Source organism: Artemia sp. Qi Xiang Cuo, chromosome 6 (genome assembly GCF_049724085.1).
Source record: "Artemia sp. Qi Xiang Cuo chromosome 6, ASM4972408v1, whole genome shotgun sequence".
Classification (NCBI taxonomy): domain Eukaryota; kingdom Metazoa; phylum Arthropoda; class Branchiopoda; order Anostraca; family Artemiidae; genus Artemia; species Artemia sp. Qi Xiang Cuo.
The window spans coordinates 20,078,040-20,099,488 of NC_142799.1; the positions used below are offsets into that span (position 1 = coordinate 20,078,040).

The window sequence follows — 21,449 nt, forward strand, 5'->3', positions numbered from 1 at the left end:
TAGTGTGAACACCAGTGACTTTGGAAAGAGTGGTGGGGGAACTTAAACTCCCCGCCTCACCAATATTTTCATAAACACCTTTCAGAACTTCAACCATTTTGAATGTAAACACGTTGTGTAATGTCTGCTACCCTTTGTATACTGGCTGTTGGTGGTGGTGATGGTGACGTTTACTTGATACGTCTTCACTTTTGGCTAGCTGTCATCAGTGTGATTGTATTTTCCAAAATTAATTTAAATCTTTTTCTTCTTCAAGTTTATATTTTAATTGTTTCCATGTTGTTGATGATGATGCAGGTTTATTTAATTTTTTTAGAACTTTTCTATTGTTAATAATACTTTTGATGAAGTTTAGTATATTTAGAAATTTGTATAGATAAGTCTCAAATGATTACGGTACTTTACGATTTGTAACCATGTCAGACCATAAATCAAGTAGATTATAGCTCTTGCCCTGAATTATAATCTCCTTCCCATTGCTCTCCACTTGAATTTTACCACTTTCCAAGAGATAGGCTAGGAGTCGTTTTCTTTTTTAAAGATATTAGTGGGGGATTAGATTTACAATTTTCAATACAACTGAATCCAATTCCTGCTTCTTTAATTGGGTTCCAGCAGCAGCAGCAGACTCTTGAGAAGATGATTATTTTTTGGGATCAGCAGCAGCAGTGCGCTTCAATTGATAGGACTTGTGTTTGTCCACTCGGCAAAGTGCATCTTGATGTAAAAGCAGTTTTTATCATCCTCAGTAGTTTCATTGTCAAGGAATTTACTCAGATTGTTCTCAAAGTGTTCGATGGGTGAGAGAGTGAGTTCTATTGGAGTCAATTTATAGGATTTTGCCATCTAGAGATAACTGTTTACAAGTCCTGCAATAATTGGCAGTAAAAGCGTGAAAAAGCTACTACCTGCCTGAAGAAGTCGTTTCCTTTTAAAATTCTTTCCTTTCTTTTTAGAGGCCAATATACGTACAATAGAACAATGTTGCTTTGACTGTTGCTTAGCCTCTTCTGGCACTTGAAAATTACTTTCGGTAAAATTTAAACAAAGTTCAGATATTAGATTAATTTAATCATTGTCAATACCATATTTGAGTATTGCCTTTCTAAGCCGAGGTTTTGAACTGATTAGAACTAAAAACAAATGTTTATTTTCAGGTAGTTTCTTCAGTCATGATAGCGACTAATAGGTCTTTTTAGTGTTCACAGGAAGATATATTGTAATTTCATTGTCGAAAATATCTGTGACTACACGCAGAGCCTCGTAGGTAGTTTTATCAGTAACCAACTGGCTGGTGCCATCGGGTTCTTCATGTGCTTGTTTGTAAGCCAAGAGCATAAATTTAAGAACACTCGAATGGGTTTCCGTTTTTAGGATTTGTACCAAGATGAACTCATGAGCAACTTAGCCTATAAGACAATATGTACAGTTAAAAGCAAGTGTTCGCATACATTTGCTCTGATGAAAGAGATTGTGTAGAACCAGAGTAACGGAAATCTGTTCATGATGAGAGCGAAAAGTGAACAATTGCAGCATTTGCTGGGACCATTACGAGATATACATTTATTAAAAAAGAAAACAAACACTATTCGCCTTTCGCCTGCCAAGAAAGACAATAAGCTTGAAAGGGCAAGCGAGGTTATCACTCTCAGCTAATTAAAATAACATTCATACCTGCTACTCAACACACACACAACACACACACATTCATACTGCTACTCAACACACAAGAAAATTATCTGATGAAGGAATAAAGGAAAAAAGAGAGAAAGAGGAAAAGACAAGAAGTAGATAGAAAAAAGAAAAAAAAAGAAAAAAAGCAAACTAAATTGGGGAAATACCTTAAATAGAATGACAACCTGGAGTGGGCATAACACCAAATTCACTCACGAGATAAAAGAAACTTCTTTGCCCGTGACTTGAAAGCCGGACTATGCGCACTTTCCACACACTCGGGCAATATATTACAAACATGAGGATCATAATTGCGAATCACAAAAGATGCCCGAGTGGTGCTCCTAAACTCATGAGTTAAGTTATCAGCTTTTCTTGCATTATGATCATGAAGGTCTCTATTAAAAGTAAAAATATTTTCAAAAGCAGGGGTGAGCAGCTGATTCAAATATTTATACGAGAACATCGCGACATGGTAATCTCGAATTTGGGATACATCCATTAACTTATTCTTTTTAAAATGCTCATAAGCAGGAACCTCATCAGAATCATCAAATTCAGATAATAATTTTACAGCTCTATTCTGAAGTTTTTGTACTCTTTTGAAACATGCAACAAAATTACTTGCCCATATAGAGCATCCGTAGCTAATATATGGGTAAAATATATTATAAAATATAATGATCAGCCAAGAGTTTGGTTCAATAATGCTGAAAACATCAAGTCCCTGTATGAACTGTATCTGCACCGATCCCATGGTGGTGACAGCAATTGCTTTTATTTTATCGTATGACTCCTGCCAAATACTGTAACAATAGTATATTTTTTCGGCTTTTCCGCAAACATTTTATTGCAATTTTTAATTATTTTAGTTAAGAGTGTTGTTTTGCATGACATTGAGGGCTCAAACAGAAGCGATCTAAATGATCTTTTAAATTGATATATTTTCCCTTCAACAGTTCACCTGAACAACTAACTATATCATGATCGTCTAATGACTAAATAGTTTCCCTAACATTACTCTGTTCTTCAAGAAGAATAAGACGAATAAAGAATCATATTTTCTTTTTTTATATACATAAAAAAGTAACAATACTTAAAAAAAAAGCACATTAAACATGAAAAAAATACACTTTTTTTTAAAATTTATTTATAATAAAAAAAAATACAACATTTACATAGGCACACAGAGAAAAAACACTTGAATACTTTTTTTTTTCATTTATAGAGAAAAAATACAACATTAGATTAGAGCACTTGAAAAAAAATATCACTTTTTGAATGAAACATTTAAAAAAAAAATCTGCTCTAAGTCAAAAAGATAACTTTGATAGTGGCGGTGCACCCCCCGCTGGCGGCCGCCCCCCCCCCCCCCCCGGCCGCGAGACCCCCCCCCCCAAAGGTTTTAGGAAATAATTTACAGGACTTTATTTAAACCGAGACTTTTCCTATGGGTAACACATTCGGCCCGGTCTGAAGTTAAATAGTGTCCCAGGGGGAGGGTAGTCACACCATCTTGACAAACATAGACCTTGTCGGAAATGGTACTCATGGCAATTTTTTCTATATTTACAGTAAAGTTCCTGTATTTGAGAGAACGAATTGCCAGCAATTTGGCTCTTGGAATTGTATTTTGAACAATACAATTCCTATAAATGTCTATGTCAAAATTCTTATCTACATAGCGCTTGGGTGCTCCTTTGCAAAATTTTTTGATTTCCTCGTCGTGGGTTTGTATAAAGTAAAGCTTCGGACTTAAAAAAACACCACGGGAAATCAAGTCGCTTACCGGTTATGATTTAAAAAATAAAATCTGATTTGGCGGCCGACGTTTCACAAGCTCTGGGTAAAGACCACCCCAATTAGTGTAGTCCTTCCGTGAGCTGATAATTTCACCGTGCGCCAAATCATCAATTAGGTTTGGGGTTTTTACTTTTAACAGTAGAGAATCCGTGTCCCCGTAGCAGACCTGTACTTGCCCCTTTTCCGGCAACTGTACCCTAGCCACATTGTAGTAGAATTCCAACATGAGCTTTTTAGAGATCTCCAAGATCGCACTGCCTGCAGCATTATTTTTATTCAAGACAATGCATCTTTTTTTCCTATTCAAAAGAACCAGGTCCGGACCAATGATTGGAAAGGGAGTGTAATTTGGATTTGCAATAATTCGAGCACATTGTTCGGGATTGGTCACAACGTCACAGCGATTCCAATTACAAACACTCTTCACATATTTTGCCGAAAGCTGAATTCAAAATGAGTTTATAAATTTCTTTTTCAGCCTTCGTCTGTGCTTCAGAACGTTTGTTGACAAAAGTGTCAACAAACATTTTCAAATAGGGTTTTTGACTAAACTGGAGTGCTCTGTGAACCTTTGTGACGTTGAAACCGTTGTTGAAAATCCATTTTAACGCTACATTATGTATAACTATGTTTTTTTTCGGCAGAAGGTCAGGAATAAATGTTTGTTTTGAAGGTGTCCAATGCAATCCGTCCACCTTGACTAAAGACCTATCGCGAGGGCTCAAAGAGTCCTTAGTTATAGGTCTATTGATGCATAGGAAAACAAAATCCTTTATTGAATCGTGAAGCTCGACCGGTATCTCCCCATCAATTTCAAAAAACCATCCAACCAGGCCATTCTCCTCAACACTTTTAATGTTGGGGAAATTGGGAGCTTGAGAGTCATTGAGCCATTTATAGTCACCGCAAGGTAGCGCATAGTGGGACATGGCCGAGGGGTAGAGAGAATTCATGTTAAGGAAAACTGCATCCGATTTTGTCCCCGTCTTCTCTCCTATTGGATCAGTTTCCATGATACGGTCCCCATGAAAAACAAATCCCCCCCTAATTGATCTATCGATGAACAGGTGTTGATTAATGTCTGTAATTAGCCCGATTTTGTCCCCACTAAGTTTTAGGATTAGGTCCATCACTAGATGAGGAGATGAAAAATAATAGCCCAAATCAAGATTAAATTCCTCATAGATTTTGTCCGTATTTTTACACATAATGTCTAACAAGATTAACAGGTCACTTGTAAAATACAGCTTGCAACTGTAAAACCGATTTTTATATCTGCCTTCTACCCAAACGTTTTTAGCAAAACTGTATTCATCAGGAAAGTACCTACGATCGGGAAAAATATCATAAAACAAGAGAACCGAAGCAACAGACTCCTCGGTGAATCTCGAAATGGAGCAGTAATAGTCATAAAGATAGATGCCCTTCACCGTCAACAACTCATAAAGACCATTTGGAAACTGTTCTTGAGAAGTTTTTTGAAAAGTAGGAAAGCATTGCTACCATCATCGTTCTTCTGCAATAGAAATAAATCACTCAATAATCTAGGGGAAACGCTGCAGGACCTTGAAAAGTATAATTTGCTTGTTTACTCAACGTCGTCTTCAACAAATTTCCACATAAATTCCAAAACAAGCAACTTTTCCGATGATTTATGTATGATTTTGAACGTAAAGCTGTCTATCACCCACGCATCATCTATTGTTCCATTTCTTTAAAGATGTGCCAATACTGGTAGCACATACTTCAGATCATATTTAGCATTATGTATAAAAACTGGAAGAAAAAGTTGTTGTTTAATTTTTAAATTACATGAATTGTGAGCCCACCCCCGAAAGTTACTTTTTCCCGTTGAATTGGGGTCAATAAGGTGGTCGTGGTCCTGGACTGCGTCTTTTGGAGCAAGAGCACCCCCTACATACCCAGCAAATCGTCCCCTTCTCCAGCGCCAGCTGCTCTTTATCTGACAATGTCATTGGGTAGTTGGTGTGACGTAATCGTGAAATTGCGCCATTTTCTGTTTTAATTAAAGATACCAAGAGCTTTTCCATGCTGCCCTCCTTAGCCATAGCCAAAAAACTCTTCCAATTGCATTTGATTGTTGGAATCGCGACGAGCGTGTGAGTAGGAACATGCAACTAGTTTTTGTTCCTTGACTATATTTGGCCTTGATGTGTCTGATACCTCAACTAGTCTTGTTTCACAATCCAAAGACACTTTATCAACTTGTAGCAGGGAATTTTGGAAATTTTTAAATTGTAAAGTATCTTTGCCTTCTGCTGGCATTTCAATTCGTTGATTCCCATGAATTTTGCAATGGTTCATGTGATCCGAGAATGTTTGTTCATTTCGAAATGGGGAAAGGCACATGGGGCAATAGAGAGTTTCTCCTTTCTGAACGCCCTGAGATAAGAGTCGACTTATTGCTGTAACGGGGAAAAAATTACCATAGGAATTTACATCTTTGGGAGGCTCGTAAATAACCCATACCCAATTTTTAACATTATCTACTGACGGTGTCCTCACTGAATACAAAACCCCTTTTTTTTCCATCTACAAATTCAGTGTCATACTGGAGAACGACCACCCCCACCCCAAGATTTTAATTTTTTCTTTCAAATAAGGTTATTTACTTCAAGGACACCGAATACTTCTCTTCTAAACAGTCAAAATTTACTTTAGGGAAATTTTTTCCACCGTTGCGAGCAAGTCCGTCGAGATTTTTTACTGTTGAATCTTTTTTTAATGTTTTATGACCTGCTGCTAAAAATGCATATTTAAAGCATTGCAGCCCTGTGTCAAAATTGAAACTTTGAACTCCTCCCGTAGCCGTCAAATCTGGGTGGCATTTAATTCTGTTACCTCGCCCTCCCCTTAAAATAAAGTTTTTTTTAAATCTACTGAGATTCAGATCCATGCGTTCAATGTATAAAATAGTGGACCCACTTCCCCTCTCATTAAACGTGTTCAAAGTCGAAATTAGTTTACTTACCCAGTTGAAAAAGTTATCCTCAAATTCATTTAGACATGGGTAAAAAGTCTGGTTGCCAGTTGAAAAATGAAAATAAAAAATGTCCCCGGATGTTCCCTTTTGTAAATAAACTTTTTGATTCACCGATGCTTTAACTCCCCCTTGACCCCCCCATTTCTGAATCTGAATCTCAATTTGCGCTCGAATTCTGTCGATGTAGCTATGGAGAACTTTCACAGGGTCAGTTAAAATAATGCCCCCGTTTTCCTCGGGAGGGTTAAAATCTACCCTATATGTTTGTAAATGACTTAGAGCAGACTCTAACAAATAAAATTCACGCAATTCCGGGGACATAGCACTATTTTCATGTCCTGTACCTATTTGTATAGGATCTAATTCACTAATAGTAAAGTTGTCGTTAAAAATATCCCCGGAAGAATTAGACCCTACACATTTGCATAAGGCTGTCCATTTCTTCAGCTGTAAATTGAAAATCCTGGGGGATATCAAATAACGTACCTTCACTAACATCTGGTGAGAGGGGGCAATTACCCATGATACTTTGAAATCCCGGGCCTAGGAAGGCAGAAGTTTTACAGCTTCCCCCTGACACTATAAAATGAACGGTTTAATTTTTTTTTTTCTTTGACAAAATTCTTATAACAATTATAACAAAATTGTCTTTTTTCTTTTTTTTTATCAAACAATGCATAATCAATTAAAAATTTTGTTAATATAACACTGACACACACACACAAACACACGCACACACACACACACACACGCGCACACACACACACACACACACACACTGACACACACACACATGCGCACACAGACACACACACACACACTGAAACACACACACAAACACACGCACACACACACACACACACACGCACACACACACACACGCCGAAATATTCTTACAGCTTGAAATTGTGTTTGTAACCCCTTAGCCTATATTCCATTAGCCTATAACGTGCTGCGGAAACAACATCAGATAGAAATGCGCTGAAGTCAGATAGAAACGTGCTGCGGAAACAAATTATGCGATGTTTGAATTTCTACCCCAGAAATTCTTAATTTTCTCATATTTTTTGACGGGTTAAAATATAATTCAGTTGATTTGTAGTGAAGCATTGGAATTATCGGATATACGGAAAAAAAGCGGCACACGTACCGCTCGCACAGGGGGGGACATTTGGAGACTGGGAGCTTCCTTTGGAGTATAAGGATTGGAGATCTTTCGAGTTGGGGTAGAGGACTTCACAATACCTTTCAAATAGAACTTGTTTATTATAACGATCCTAGAGTTTCAGCCTCAAATTCTTTTCGAAAACATCTTTTAAAATCATCTTTTAAGAATCCTTTTTTCTCGTGTTAATATCGTATCGAAGATAAACATCCAGTCGTTTGAAACGCACTTTTTTAACGAATGATTAACACACGAATTTATACCTGTAGGATTAAAATCCAACCTTCTCGACGGGACATTTGATAAGAACCAGATACACACAAAAGATAACCTAGTTTAAGAGCGGTTGTTCAACTGTCAACAATGAAATAGTAATTTGTTTATATATAGAAGTTGTTTAATGAAATAATGGGTTTTTTGCATTAGAAAACATCTTGCTTAAAAGAGAAATTACAGGTAAAGTTTTAAAAATCTATGATAAGCTATTTGCTACTTTATTTTTGAAAAATACGGAAAAGAAAAAAAAATTATATACACTTACAAATTCTGGCTGCACTTGTACATCAGAAGTCCCTGGCAAGGCATGAAGAGGAGCGTTCCCTCCATCTTGATCAGATGAGGCTGACTTGAATTCCCTGCCAGGTTGCATAGAGACTCCTGGCTGGTTCATCGAACGTGTATTGGGACTAGCAAATCTGATGACTGATGGTCTTGCAGCTTGCATCGATGTGATATCATTCAATTTTGCCCATTTTTGCTGTGATGATTGATCAACATCGTTCTAAAATAAAAATCATTTTCAGTTTTCAAATTATTTAGCTTACGGGAGAGTAATACCCCCTTCAATATCAAACCCCCAAAAGTTGAAAAAATGACGTAATTTAATTAGCTAGCTCAATTCTCAATTTATGACAATGAGCCAAGATATTACCCACTAAGCTATGGAAAGTACTTAGAATTTTCTCCTAAAATAACATAGTTTAAAATTACCGGTGAATAAATTGTAGGTCCCACCTATAATCCCATCCTTAAGTTCTTAAGAATCTATTTGTCAAGGAGACCCTTGTCGCTATCCTTCAATATATATATTATTAATAATTTCAGATAACGCCTGTTTGGAAATTGCTGTATTGTTAAGAGAATTAGACACTGATACTTTTAGAGTGGAAACTCTTTTTTGATAATGTGAAAAGCCACATTTTGAACGAAATAACTAAAACTAAAGAATTATGATCGTAACACAGACCTTTTATATCTGCCGAAACTAATATGCAAATACTATTTTAATTTTTCATATACAACGAGCCAAAATCAAAGTGAACATGCCTCTCTTTTTTGAATATTTACTAAAATTGAAATACATGGACCTTTTTATATTTAAAAGAATGAAGCTTTTTAAAAGAGGTAACAACACGGTGAAAAAAAACGTGAGGAAGGAAATTCTTCCTTAACTTAATGGCGAAACATTTTCTTTTTATTATAATAATGAGAAAATTTTACTCACCAGAAGTTCGCTTAGAATATTCCATATCAATGTAAATGATTGCAAAAAATAGTGATACTACTAGATTGAAAGAACTATTCAAACTGTAGAAAATTCTAATCTAAAAGCTGAATATATACAAAAAATAATTGATATATATTAACAGCTAAACAAGACATGCTGGTTTTCTGACACGGATTTACCCTAAAAGACATGTATACCATGAACTAGAAATCTGGATTATGTAAATTGTGTCAGAAAAACTTGTCCTTCATAACATATTATGCAAGGTCCTAACAAGTACAAGACGGAACATAGTATAACGGAATGTGAGGGAGCTCTGAATCTCTTTGGAAAGTCATATACAAGGTACAGAATAAAATAGTAACGACCATAAAGTCCTCAAAGTATTAAGCCACGTGAAAGGGTACTCCATCTCTTTGAAAAGGTGTAGAGCTTCTATAGAAACGTCTTCCTATAGCTTCTATAGAATAACATGGTAATTGCTATATGTCTAAGCAAAATGGAACCTTGATTACTACTGTCCTCGTTACTAGTTTTGTTTCGAGGTACCTGTACTGCCTTTGGATTTGGCACTCCTGTTGTAGCAACATTTGAATGTGCGTAATAAACTCTTCTCTCTGAAATATCAAGAGTAGCCAAATAAAATGTCTTGCAAATCCGGACTGTTTTCGTGTTAACGACAAAATAATATCGCAATGTGCAACTCCTGCGCGTCTCCGCTTTCTTCTTGGTTTTAGTCTTGGTTGGAACGGTCTGAGTTGTTTTCAAGTAAAACATTTTCTTCATATCCTTACTTAGTCTCCGGAAATCATCAAAAATCTTTTGTCTCTCTTCAGAGGCAATAGCCTGACTGCAATTATAATGACAATCCTTATTACAAACAACATCCTTCACTTTCTTCTCTTTCCCATGAGTTTTGTGGTTGTTAGGATTCATATATACAGTACCAGAGTTTACTGCTGCCTTGATCTTTGTCTTAACCCAGTTCTTCCTATCTAAAATTCGTTTTCTGGTCTTTTTACGTGAATTAGGAGGATCCACTGTATTGCTTTGACTATTTAGATCTGGCTCGGTTGTTTCTTGTACAGGTTCAGCATTATTGGGAATCTAGAGGTGTTCCTGTTTTTCTGCTGCCACTGAACCTGTTATGGCACTTGAACTAGAACCACAGCCAACACTGACATTAACCCCTGAAAAGAGATCATAATCCACATTTTCTTGAAGAGCCTCAGCTACTTCCTGATCAGATTCTCAGAAATTTAGTTCTGAAAGGCTGCTTGCATCTAGTTCAGGTCGATAGAGAGGATCATTGCCTTTTTCTGAATCAGAAGATAGATCTTCCTCGCTAGAAAAAAACAAACAAAAAACTATAGCTTAAGTCTTGAGTACACCAGTCAGAAAAGTTAAAGGAGGCACACTTGTCTTTAAAGAGGCGACCCACCACAATGTTAAGCGATTTCCGGTCCTAGCGGTCGCAGAGAGACGGCGGTGATTGCATTTTGTAGCCTAAGCTCAAACTAAAAAACATGCACAATTTCACCCCCCTCCGACTTTATCTTCATGGGAGAAAGTGGGCCGGAAGTTTCGACCTTCCCCCCACAGCCCTCCTTTAACTTTGTCTGATGGGGATGAAACTTAGAAGATCAGCTTTTCTGGGGCCTGGGAGCTCATCCTCAAAATTTCAGCTCAATCCGATCACTCTTTCCCTGTTTTCCAAAAACCAAATATAGCCACTTAATGTTCATCAAGTTATTTTTTTTTATCTGACACGCCTACAGGCCACAGTTGGCAACGGATCCGGGTGAATGAGGACTCATTCGAAGCGGAATTCGACCTGTTAGGGCCTTTTGATATTTTCAGACCGAAAAAATTATCCCCCGAATTTATGTTTACGAAAACCTCGTTTTCCTATAAGAGCCTATGTTAATTTTTGAAATTCCTAAAAGCATAGTATTTCATTATTAAATTAGATCAAAACAGTCCTCTTAATCTGACAAGACCGACTGCAAGCTTTCAGTTGTACCTCCTAATCCCTGTACGTTTTAAGGTTCGAACTTGTGACTCAGCCTCTTTAACTCTTTAGAAAACGTAGTTTTTTTTCAAATAATACTACACAGAGGCGGATCCTGGGCGGATCCTGCCTTCCAATCTAGGGGGGGAAATCTCGACAAAGAGGGAGGGTGTGTACAGAAATTTTTCGGTACTTTTTAAACACATCTTTCGATCTTTTTCAAAGCTTACAGATTCCATCTCATAAAATCCCTAAAACAGTATTAAAAGTGGAGTTTATAGTCCGTCTAGGGGAGGGGGGGTATCTTCATAATATTGTAATTGCAACACACAGTAAAGGAGAAGCACTCAAAGATCATTTCTGTAGTTGGATTGTTGTCAAGCTCCTGTATGTTGTGTGTGGGTCAGATCACTTAGATCTTTAAGGGTGCGTCCAAGCTTGGCAGCTGAAGCTACACGAAGATCCAGAGCTGTAAATTGCTTAACAGACAGGCTGCTGCATTACAAGGAAACACTACCAAAATATGACCATAGCCAAGATTTATTCTGACCACTGATATGCACCAAAAATCATAACAAATCAGGTAGCCTATTAAATAGGCTCCCTGATTTGTAGCCTATTTAATATTTTGTTCCAAGAGTATATCAAATTTTGATATACTCTTGGAACAAAATATTAATCAATTCCACAAAAATGAGGTTCCTGGATTCCTGCAAATATTGTGCAGCTTGTGCGGATGTAAACAATGTCCGTTTGGGTCTTATTGTGAATCTTTAACCAAATCTTTTCTTCTTCAAAAGCATACGTTGACGGAGTTACGACAAAAATGCCCATATAATTTTCCCATATGAAGTACGAGAAAACCGCTCTTAACAAAACGGAAAAATGTGAGATACGATAAACGAGAAATCTAAAATTGGGGCATTTTTAGCTGAGCTACAACAAAATGGTCGACGGAATCGGATAGAGCAAAAAATTTCACGTTAGATGGCATTCCTAACTCCACTTCCCGAAAAAGTCGTAGATACGACAAAACCGCTCTCAGGGGACGATAGGGTCATCAATAGCTACGATCTATGTTCGTGGCATCTCTTCAGCATTTTCGGAGAAAAGAAAAGTTTCAAGCACCTGAATGCACTGTAATAATCCAGATAGTCCATTTTATGGAAAAACTGGATGAAAAACTCTCAATATAGACGAGCATTGCTGTCTTTTTTTTTTACGTTTTCTCAATAGAAAAAAAAATAAAGGTTTTTCTTCTTTTCTTTTTCCGTTCCTTTTTCACGCTATGAACAAAGACTGCTCAGAAAAAAAGAGAAGAAATTACTCTGTGGGACGAGTTCCCATTTTATACAGTAAGCACCATTTGCGTTTTAGCAGGTTTTTAGGAGGAGGGCTGGAAATTTGACAAGAGTGGAAGTGCTGCGCAAAGCCGGAAATCAGCACCGACTATGTAAAATCAATTTTTATTTTTTATAGTTGATAGATGGCATTAGATCCGACATTTCATGTTGGAGAATTTAAAGATGCGGGAAACCACGCGGGGGTGATCACAAGCGGATTGGCCAAAATTTTCAATTTGAAAAGCTTGTTGATATGAGCGCGAGCGACGCGAAGCGTCGCGAGTGGCAAATTTTTGGAAAATGACACTTTCTATACAAAATTGACACTATTTTGCTTCCCAAAGTGGCACCAAAAAAACCTACTGAGTGGCAACCCTGCTTTTGAGCTTGAGAAACCCTTCTTGAGGCATGATTTCAGGGGCGGATCCAGGATTTTTTTAGGGGGGGGGGCAAAATAGGTTGGTCCGATAAACTTGCGGTAGGAGCAAGTTTAATTAACGCAAACTTGCGTTAATTAAGTAAATTACACTACTTTAGACGACGTTATGGGGGGGGGTGCCCCCCTTGCCCTCCCCCTGGATCCGCCATTGCATGATTTTGGCCCTAGATCCCTTCCTGGATGTTTAAATCCATAGCTCAGCTACTCTCCAAGATAGTTAAAAATTATTTGATCTGCAGTTTTTACCCTAAAATGGATTTTGGGCACATTCTAAATATAATTCTCCAGACATATTAGGTCTTTTAAATAGTGATATATCCTGGACTGCTGTGTCATCACTGCCAATTCAAAATCAATTATACTGCTTAACTTTTTCCCCAGCTATCATAGGCCCACTTTGTGCTGACATAGCATTTTGAATTAAGTGTTCTTGAAAAAATAAATTGATTATTTATTTCTTACAGAGAAATTTCAGCTTCAGTCCTATCAAAATCGGTAATTGCAATTACTTAATTCTACTTAAAAAAATGTTATTCTGTTAATGAAGCCATCAGACGCCGTGGTAAAAGTAGCGCTGCTGTTTTCTTTCCGCTATCTTCTTATGCTGAATTGCCGAAGATCTAACACTTAGCAGTGTCCAATACTCTTAGGTGCATACGGTCTGTATTATAAATCGTTCCAGAAAAAAAATATCTTTTGTGGCTAAAAGGTATTATTTATTCCTTTTATGAAACAATTATTTCGACAGAAAGTCTGCTTATATAAAACATTTTTCAAGGGCTGATTCATCTTCAACTTACCCTGATGCTAATCTCAGGTGACTACAAAAATAAAAGCTTTGTTTTCGATGGACTATTGCATAAGCATGTTCATTTGCAGGAAAGCAATTACAGAGGGTTTTAGCGAGGGGCTTTCTACTCTCGGCCACCTGGTGCAAATCTCAGTGTGCCACTTCTTTCATAAGGCGGGACACACCTCCATCAAGCTATGCGTCTTTGTGTAGCGCAAGGCATTGTTCACACCATACTTGGTGCATTTCTGTCACACTTGGCGCGTGCCATTTGGTGTACACGATTTTAGAAAGTGTACAACTCGGGTTTTGGCTAGATGGATTTTCCAGGTTTTTATGTCAATCTCTACTTACGTACAATTCTCTATCTTGCGTAAAAGTTTGATTCAAACAAACTGTATTATTTGCGATATCTTTATTATAAGATCACCCTTTAAAAAAAAAGAAGTGTTTTTCATGGTTTTCAGCCAAATACTATGTTTAATTCCCCTCGACTCTGCTGTGTTTGAGAAGTCTGAGAAACCTAACATGTCTCCTTTTTATTTACGTAAAAGTTCATAAGTTGCTTTGAAGTTTGATTGAAATTAGAGTAGTCTGTGTAACGTCTCAAGTACAAGATCAATCATTGAAATGCAGAAAGTATTATGTGCGTTTTTACAGTTTTGCCTAAAATTTAAATAGTCAAACGTTATTTAATAATTTGCGAAGTCACTTTGTTTGCACGGCAGTTAATAAGAGAGGGCCCAACCCCTTCAATTCTTTTTGCACCTTTTTTCTAGCCTGATTCAAATTAAAACTTTTAAATACTTCAGAATTCTTTGGCAAAGAAGGGATTAGAAAAAACGCAAGTACAACTTATTCCTGACACTCGATGAATTCTCTATTCACTAAAGCGTTCCAATTACTAAATATTTGATATATTGTCTTTTCAGATACTGACTTTTTGGCCAAGCAGCGAACAATAATACATGGATTAAAACAATATGCAAATGTCAGTAATATTTTTCATGAGCTATCCAGCCAGAATGAAGCCATTAAGATCAGTATGGTAAAATGCTCTAGTCGGATTTAGATAGTTGCGTTAAAATAAGATTACATGAACATATTTTTTTTATTCAATGCCTAATGAAGAGCATTGTTTTCGGAAGAACCCTCTCCATTCAATATCCAGGGTTACGGCCATATTCAAAAATTTTGTTCAGGGAGGTGGGGGTTAAAAGCGCAACTTTGCAAAGCACATCAAAAATTTCTTTATGTTCATTTTTGTTACTTTTTTACGAGTTGGACAATTTTTTTGAGGGGGAGGTTCAAACCCTGCAAAACCCCCTGGATACGGTCTTTTGCAGGGTACAGGCCTGACAAAAACAGCAAATTTTTAGATTGTTCTCTTTTTTTTGTTACCATGTAATGATTTGCTTCCCAATCCAAATTCTTTTGTAACAACAGAGAAGGAAATTACATTATCGTTACAGCTTTCTTTAGCCTAGGAGGGTTGGCGTAGAAACAAATCAACCTAAATCGAGTATTGTATTTTCCCCAAATAATCAACTGAACCGTATTCCATTTACTTTTTATCTGAGAATATCTTTAGGGAAAGATGAACAAATTGTTCTATTGCCGCTTATAAAAGACACCAGCCAATATCTTGACTTTGGTCAATGTCATTGACCAAAGACATTGACAGATGAAAAATGAAGTTTCATCTCTTTTTCAACACTTTCATAAACAAACTTTGAAAAATACGAAAAATATAAATTTGTTAAATATATATTCTATTTTGGATAAAACATGCCAAATACTGACGTGCCGATAATATTTCTTTTAATTCGTGTGTTTAAAAGTTTCTTCATATTCCGAGTTCCAAATTCTATCTGAATCGTCTATTGCTCTACTCAGCACAGATAAATAATAATAATAATAATTTATTGTTACCCTCTATACATAAAGGAGTTTGACGCACCAAGAAGAGTGTGAACAAAAATAAAAAGAAAAACGACAAGGACACTGACAAAAATTACGTACAAATACTGACAAAACTTTTAAACACTTATTGAACAAGATTCAAATACTATGAGACTTAACTACTTACGACATTAATCACTTGACGATGAAAGACACATCAGTGGAAAATCGACAATTCTGTTGCAACGATACGCAAATCTACGCGACATCTTATCCAATATTTGACAAATCTCAAAAAACAGCGTACCGTCGGGAAATGTAACTATTACAGCTCCAATTGGGGACACTAAACAAATATTTGCAGAATGTAAAGAACAACGATCGGATTTGCTTTTTATCAGAGGCGAATAAAGTTTCCGAAGGAGGGTCACAAAACAATCCATGTGCAAAAACCGAGTTATACAGCTGATCAAGCGTTTTCCTGTCAAATTGGCCTTTAATAGAGAAGTCATTTGGACTTTCTCAATTTCTCTCTCAACACATTGATTATTAGTGACCGTGTTGCCTTAATCGAGGTCCCGAATGGAAGGCCGAGGTACCCAAGAGATGCAGAGGCAGAGATTGTGGCAGGGCCAACCTGAATTGTTGAATCGAGAGGTTGATAACACCCAAAAACGAGAAATTTGGTTTGAGCAGAAGCTGATGTCTAACAGACTGACGGCCTGATGTCTAACAGCCCGGTATAGAGGCTATTCACAACAGCCTGCAGCGATTGCAAATCGCCAGACAGGAGGAGAATGTCAACCGCGTACGACAGGTAACTCGCGTCAATGGATGGCCAGATTAGAAAATGTGGTATTCTGCGGGCTGCACAGGGGATGGCATCGTTAAATATTGTAGGACTTAACACTGAGCCGTGTTTTACTCTGCGACGCACAAAAATTCGGCTGATACACAGATTTTCGACGCTGACACATACAGAAGAAATTTGACACCATTGCCATAGAGAGGCACAAATAAATGGGTTTACCCCTTTCCTCAAAAGTGCTAAAATAGCTTGGGATTGTAGAGCCGAAGCAAACTCCTTAGAAATATCTATTGCAAAAACATATAAAGGTACAAACATATAAATGAAGAATCATTCGGTACTGTTGTACTAAAGGGACTCTTTTTATGTCTCAAACTCGAGACGCGTTGAAAAACCTGTTTCTACGGGATGATACAAGTCACCGATGTAGAGAAATACAATGTCTAGCGTGGTTTTAATTGCGTATACGATATTTAAATTGTTGTTTTTTTTTTTTTTTTGGGGGGGAAAGGTACCTTGGTTAGGTTAAGTATTTAATATATGCTATGCTTTGCCCCCCCCCCCCCCCTCAATGTGCAAATATATAGCCCTAATTTGTTTCTAAACTATTATATAGTCATCCTAATTTATTTTATTTCATTAGCATGAACCAAACTAGCACTATATAAAAGAGTCCGTTTAGTACAACAGTACCAATCATTCTCTCATGTCTCTCCAAAATAGACACGAAAACTCCATGTGTATTCCCAACACCAAGACCCGCGCGAAAAACAAACTAATGATCTCTATGATCACACCAATTCGAAATTTTTATGAGAAAATTCCTTTCAAATAGTTTTGCAATAAGCGAACAAACTGTAACCAGACGATAAGAATCATAAGATTTAGGATCCTTATTATTTCTTGGGACACAAGCCACAATGCCCTGGCATATTGCAGTCGGTACGAATTGCTGCGCAATATGCGCTGAGAATTTGGTCTTTGTGCCCAGTTCCAAGTGAATCTTATGATTTCAACAATTTTCTCCGCTGTTTTCCGTTTATATCCTTTATCATTTTATGCGCCCCTCCCCCTCCCCTCGAAACAACTGTCTGTATCTGTGCTTTTGTTTCTACCTCAGAATTTGTCATCATGATTTTTTTTGTAAAGACTATTTGAAGCTAGTCTAATCTTTTTTTGTGGGGGGGGGGGTCCTTTTGTCCCCCTTTTTTAATTTTCAACCCCAACAGAGGGGTACACTACTTTGTTTTTCTCAAAACTGAATCACTGGCTTGTCGATGCGTACGGTCAGCTTTAAGAGAAGGGTATATTTCCCTTTTTTTTTCTTTTCTTTTCAAAACCGAATCACGTTTAGGTTAAAACTAGTTGAAAAGAAATTTTTAAAAGAGCATGCAGTAAAACGTGATCCAGGATCTCTGCAGTAGATCTTTGTTTCATTCCGATTTCAACACTTCTGTGATGCAACGAAACACCAGGATAACAAGCATTAAAAAACCTAAATCTATATATTCTACAAAACAGAATACCATGGTAACACTAAAACAGCTTTGCAACAGTCTTCCAAAGTAACGATTACATATAGACAACAAGGGTAGCATAGTAACCGTCAAAATTTATTAAATTTCAAGTCGTTTGAAACATTGATTACATCAATTAAATTTCAATAACATATTTCCTAATCATGGTTGCACAAATCTCACGAGGTTCGTAAGATTTTCTAGAGATGAAAGAGATTGACGATTTGCCTTATATTGTCTGTGTAGTTTTTTGTGGTCGGGAGGGTGGTCGACAGTCTGTATATATTTTTCACTGATATATAGCAGTATTCTGCAGTATAAAGCAGTATTCTGGGGGTGGTTAGGGGGTTTGAACCCCCCCCCCCCGAAATTTTTACCTGGCTCGTAAAAAATGTAATAAAAATGCACAAAAATAGATCCTGAAACGTTTTTAAAGTTTCTTGTACCCACCCCCCAAATAAAAACGAAGAAAAATCCTGGATACGGTCTTGTGTGAGCCTTTCCTTTCAAAATCTAATCCAGAGGGGTAAATTTTCCTGAGTGGAGAACGGTCAGACAGTTGGTTTTTTGTTGTTCAATTTTGTCCGTATAGTGAAGTTTTAGCGCCTAAACGCATAATTGACTTTTCACTCTTTGCAGTCACAAGAATGTTCTGTGAAAATGAAGACAAAGCAAAATTAGACACCACGCGTTTCTGCTAATTGTCCAATAAATCACTTTTTTAAGTCGTTCTGACGAAATTATTTATAAAACTTACATAAAGAATATTCCCTATTTTGATATATTCTAATGTTCTTATACAGATTTCTAAAATCCACATACAGAGCATTTTCTATATTTAAGTGCAATTTTATTTTAGCATATTTATCTATGTATTTCTCTATGTAATTATATGTAGCTTACATATTTTTAAAATACACATACAAAACATTCTCTATATTCATATATTTTAGTATACTTCTCTATGTATTTCTATATTTAAAATTCTTCATATTTTCTTAAAATGTGCATACAAAATATTTCTTCTGTATTTAAGCACGTTTACGCAGAGATCCTTGATCACTTTTTGCAAACTTTAGTGTTTTTTTTCTAATAACACACTTCTGGTGATTTTTGTGATTTCTAATTTCTATTTATGATTTAGGTGTAATATCTCGTCTTTAACTTAAATAATTCATAGCTCTATCTATTTCTTAAAGCCACATTTGAGTATGTAATTCTCGGTACTGGTGCATTATGCGGGCACCGCTATATACTGTATCAAGGAAACCAGTCACGAAACCCGTCAAACGGGTTACTTGCGAGAGATCGCTATAGATAAATGATTGCAAAGCGTTGTTTCTCAATGAGTTGAAATATTTAAACGATTGTTTTTGGGGTTTAGGGGGGAGGTCCCTAGGTTTGATTACGTGTTCTGTATATGCTATGCTTGATCTCCCCCCCTCCCTAATGTGCAAATATATAGCTCAATCTTGTTTCTACGCTATCATATATTCATCCTATTTTATTTTATTCCATTAGCAATAACCAAACTTGACTTCTTCGCGGTGCCCGCATAATGCACCAGTTCTCTAATTTCAATAGTAGAAGAAGAATCAGAAACAATGAAAGAAGCTACTCCCCTGATTCATTGCCACACCAATACTTGAATTTAATTTTAATTATATTAAAACCCTTTGTTTTAGAAATTCCTTGTTGACAGCACACAAGAGTTTATGGATTGATTTGGGCTAAAATATTTGAGCCTTCCAATTCAAAGAGAGATATATTTTGATATATCTTGGAGCCCTTACTCCTCCTTTACTGATTGACATAGCACGAGACTCTAATAAATGTAAAAGAATTTTTCTGCAACTAGTGATTTACCTAATTATAGTAACGAGACATATCTTGTTATTTATCATAAATAGACTTAAAACGAATCGATAGACAGGGTGCATCTTTAGCCATAGAAAGAGTTCCTGCCTAATCTATCTTTGAACGGTTATCTTATATATGTTTGATATCACCTACCTTATTGCTTCCAATTTCATAAGGCCTTTTTTTCTTTTTTAGTTCGGTTTTTACTCCAAAAGGTTAGTTTTTCTTGTACACTTTTTGAGAACTGAAGGTGGCTTGGCTGAGGTTGTTGTCGAAATATCTGCTTAGTTTAATTTTGACCTTCTACTGATAAAAAATGGTACTGTTCTATTAGCTGTAAGACACGCGAGAAGTGAAGTTTGGTTAATGCTAATAAAATAAAACAAAATCTGATGAAAATATAATAGTTTAGAAACAAATTTCGGCTATATATTTGCACATTAGGGGGTGGGAGGTGAAGAACAGGAAATATTAAATACGTAACCTAACCTAGGTACCTTTTTTCCCCTTAAACCCCAAAAACACAGAGTTTAAATATTGTAAAATGAGAGGTAAACCGCTGTTTACAATGCTCGGCATGAAACAGAACCTGTTTGACTAGTATCTTATCATTTTCGCTATGTGAAATCAGCGTGTCTTACAGCCAAATGAACAGTACCTCGAGAATTATCCTATTGTTTCCTTTTTTTCGTTTTCCGTTGAGTCATGTGTCCCTTATTTCACTCGGCATTTTACTGAAAACGCTCTAGGAAGTGTTTGATGCTTAATTCAGCTTGTTTTAGGGATTAATTTATGTATTTATTGTAGTACCGTTTCAATTATATTTACGACCTACCTGTGGTACTGTACGCTGTTTTGGCAAATAAAAGCATTATTGATTTATATCAATTTATATTTTTATAGGTCTTTCTCGAATTTCGCACATTTGCTCATTCAGGCGTTGCTTTCTCCTTTACCCAAGAAGTCTCAACCAATATCTTATGCAGAACACTATTGTGGTCATCCAAAGAATGGTCTTGTATCATCGCCACAATTTCCAGACATCTGTAACGGCTCTCTAGAACAAACTCGAACTAGCTCAATTTTTGATCCATGTGACACTCATATGGACATCTTACCTGAGGGATCTCTATTAGACAGACTTTTGAAAACACAAAAACTGGGCGAAATTCCAGCCTGCTCTTTGTACAAAGCCTATGATAAGCTAGCAGAAGATACGGAAAAAGACGTGGATCTTTTGGATCGGTTAAGATGGTCTTCTGGTGCCTATGAAGATATTGACTGGCTCTTAAATGATGAAAATGGGGATGATTTTGAAGCTGCGTTGAAGATTATACAAAGATATAGAATCTTGGCCACTACAAGAGACTGTAGTATCATGATTATTTTTGATCGAGTACATTCAAGGTTTTTATCCCTTTTTTAATATTTTATAAGATAAAAAAAGATAGTCAAGGCTGGTTATTCATTATAGTTTAGTTTAGAGATGTGGTTCCCGACGTGTGGCACAGGCTCTACCGATGGGACATGGCAATAATTCGGTGGGTCTTGAGCAGAATATGCACCCTTCAGCTGACTATACTCTAAGGCTTTAATTTTGAAAAAAAAAGACATTTTTCATGTGAA

At 36.6% G+C, this 21,449-nt stretch overlaps 1 protein-coding gene across 1 annotated transcript in view; it reads left to right on the plus strand.

Moving 5' to 3' along the window:
• Ipk1 (Inositol phosphate kinase 1) overlaps positions 1 to 21,449 on the plus strand; it is a 334,853-nt gene that overhangs the window by 303,665 nt on the left and 9,739 nt on the right. The window contains exon 8 of the mRNA XM_089090527.1: positions 20,727 to 21,230. Within this exon, the coding sequence (XP_088946653.1) occupies positions 20,727 to 21,230 (504 nt within the window). The remainder of the gene's footprint in view (positions 1 to 20,726; positions 21,231 to 21,449) is intronic.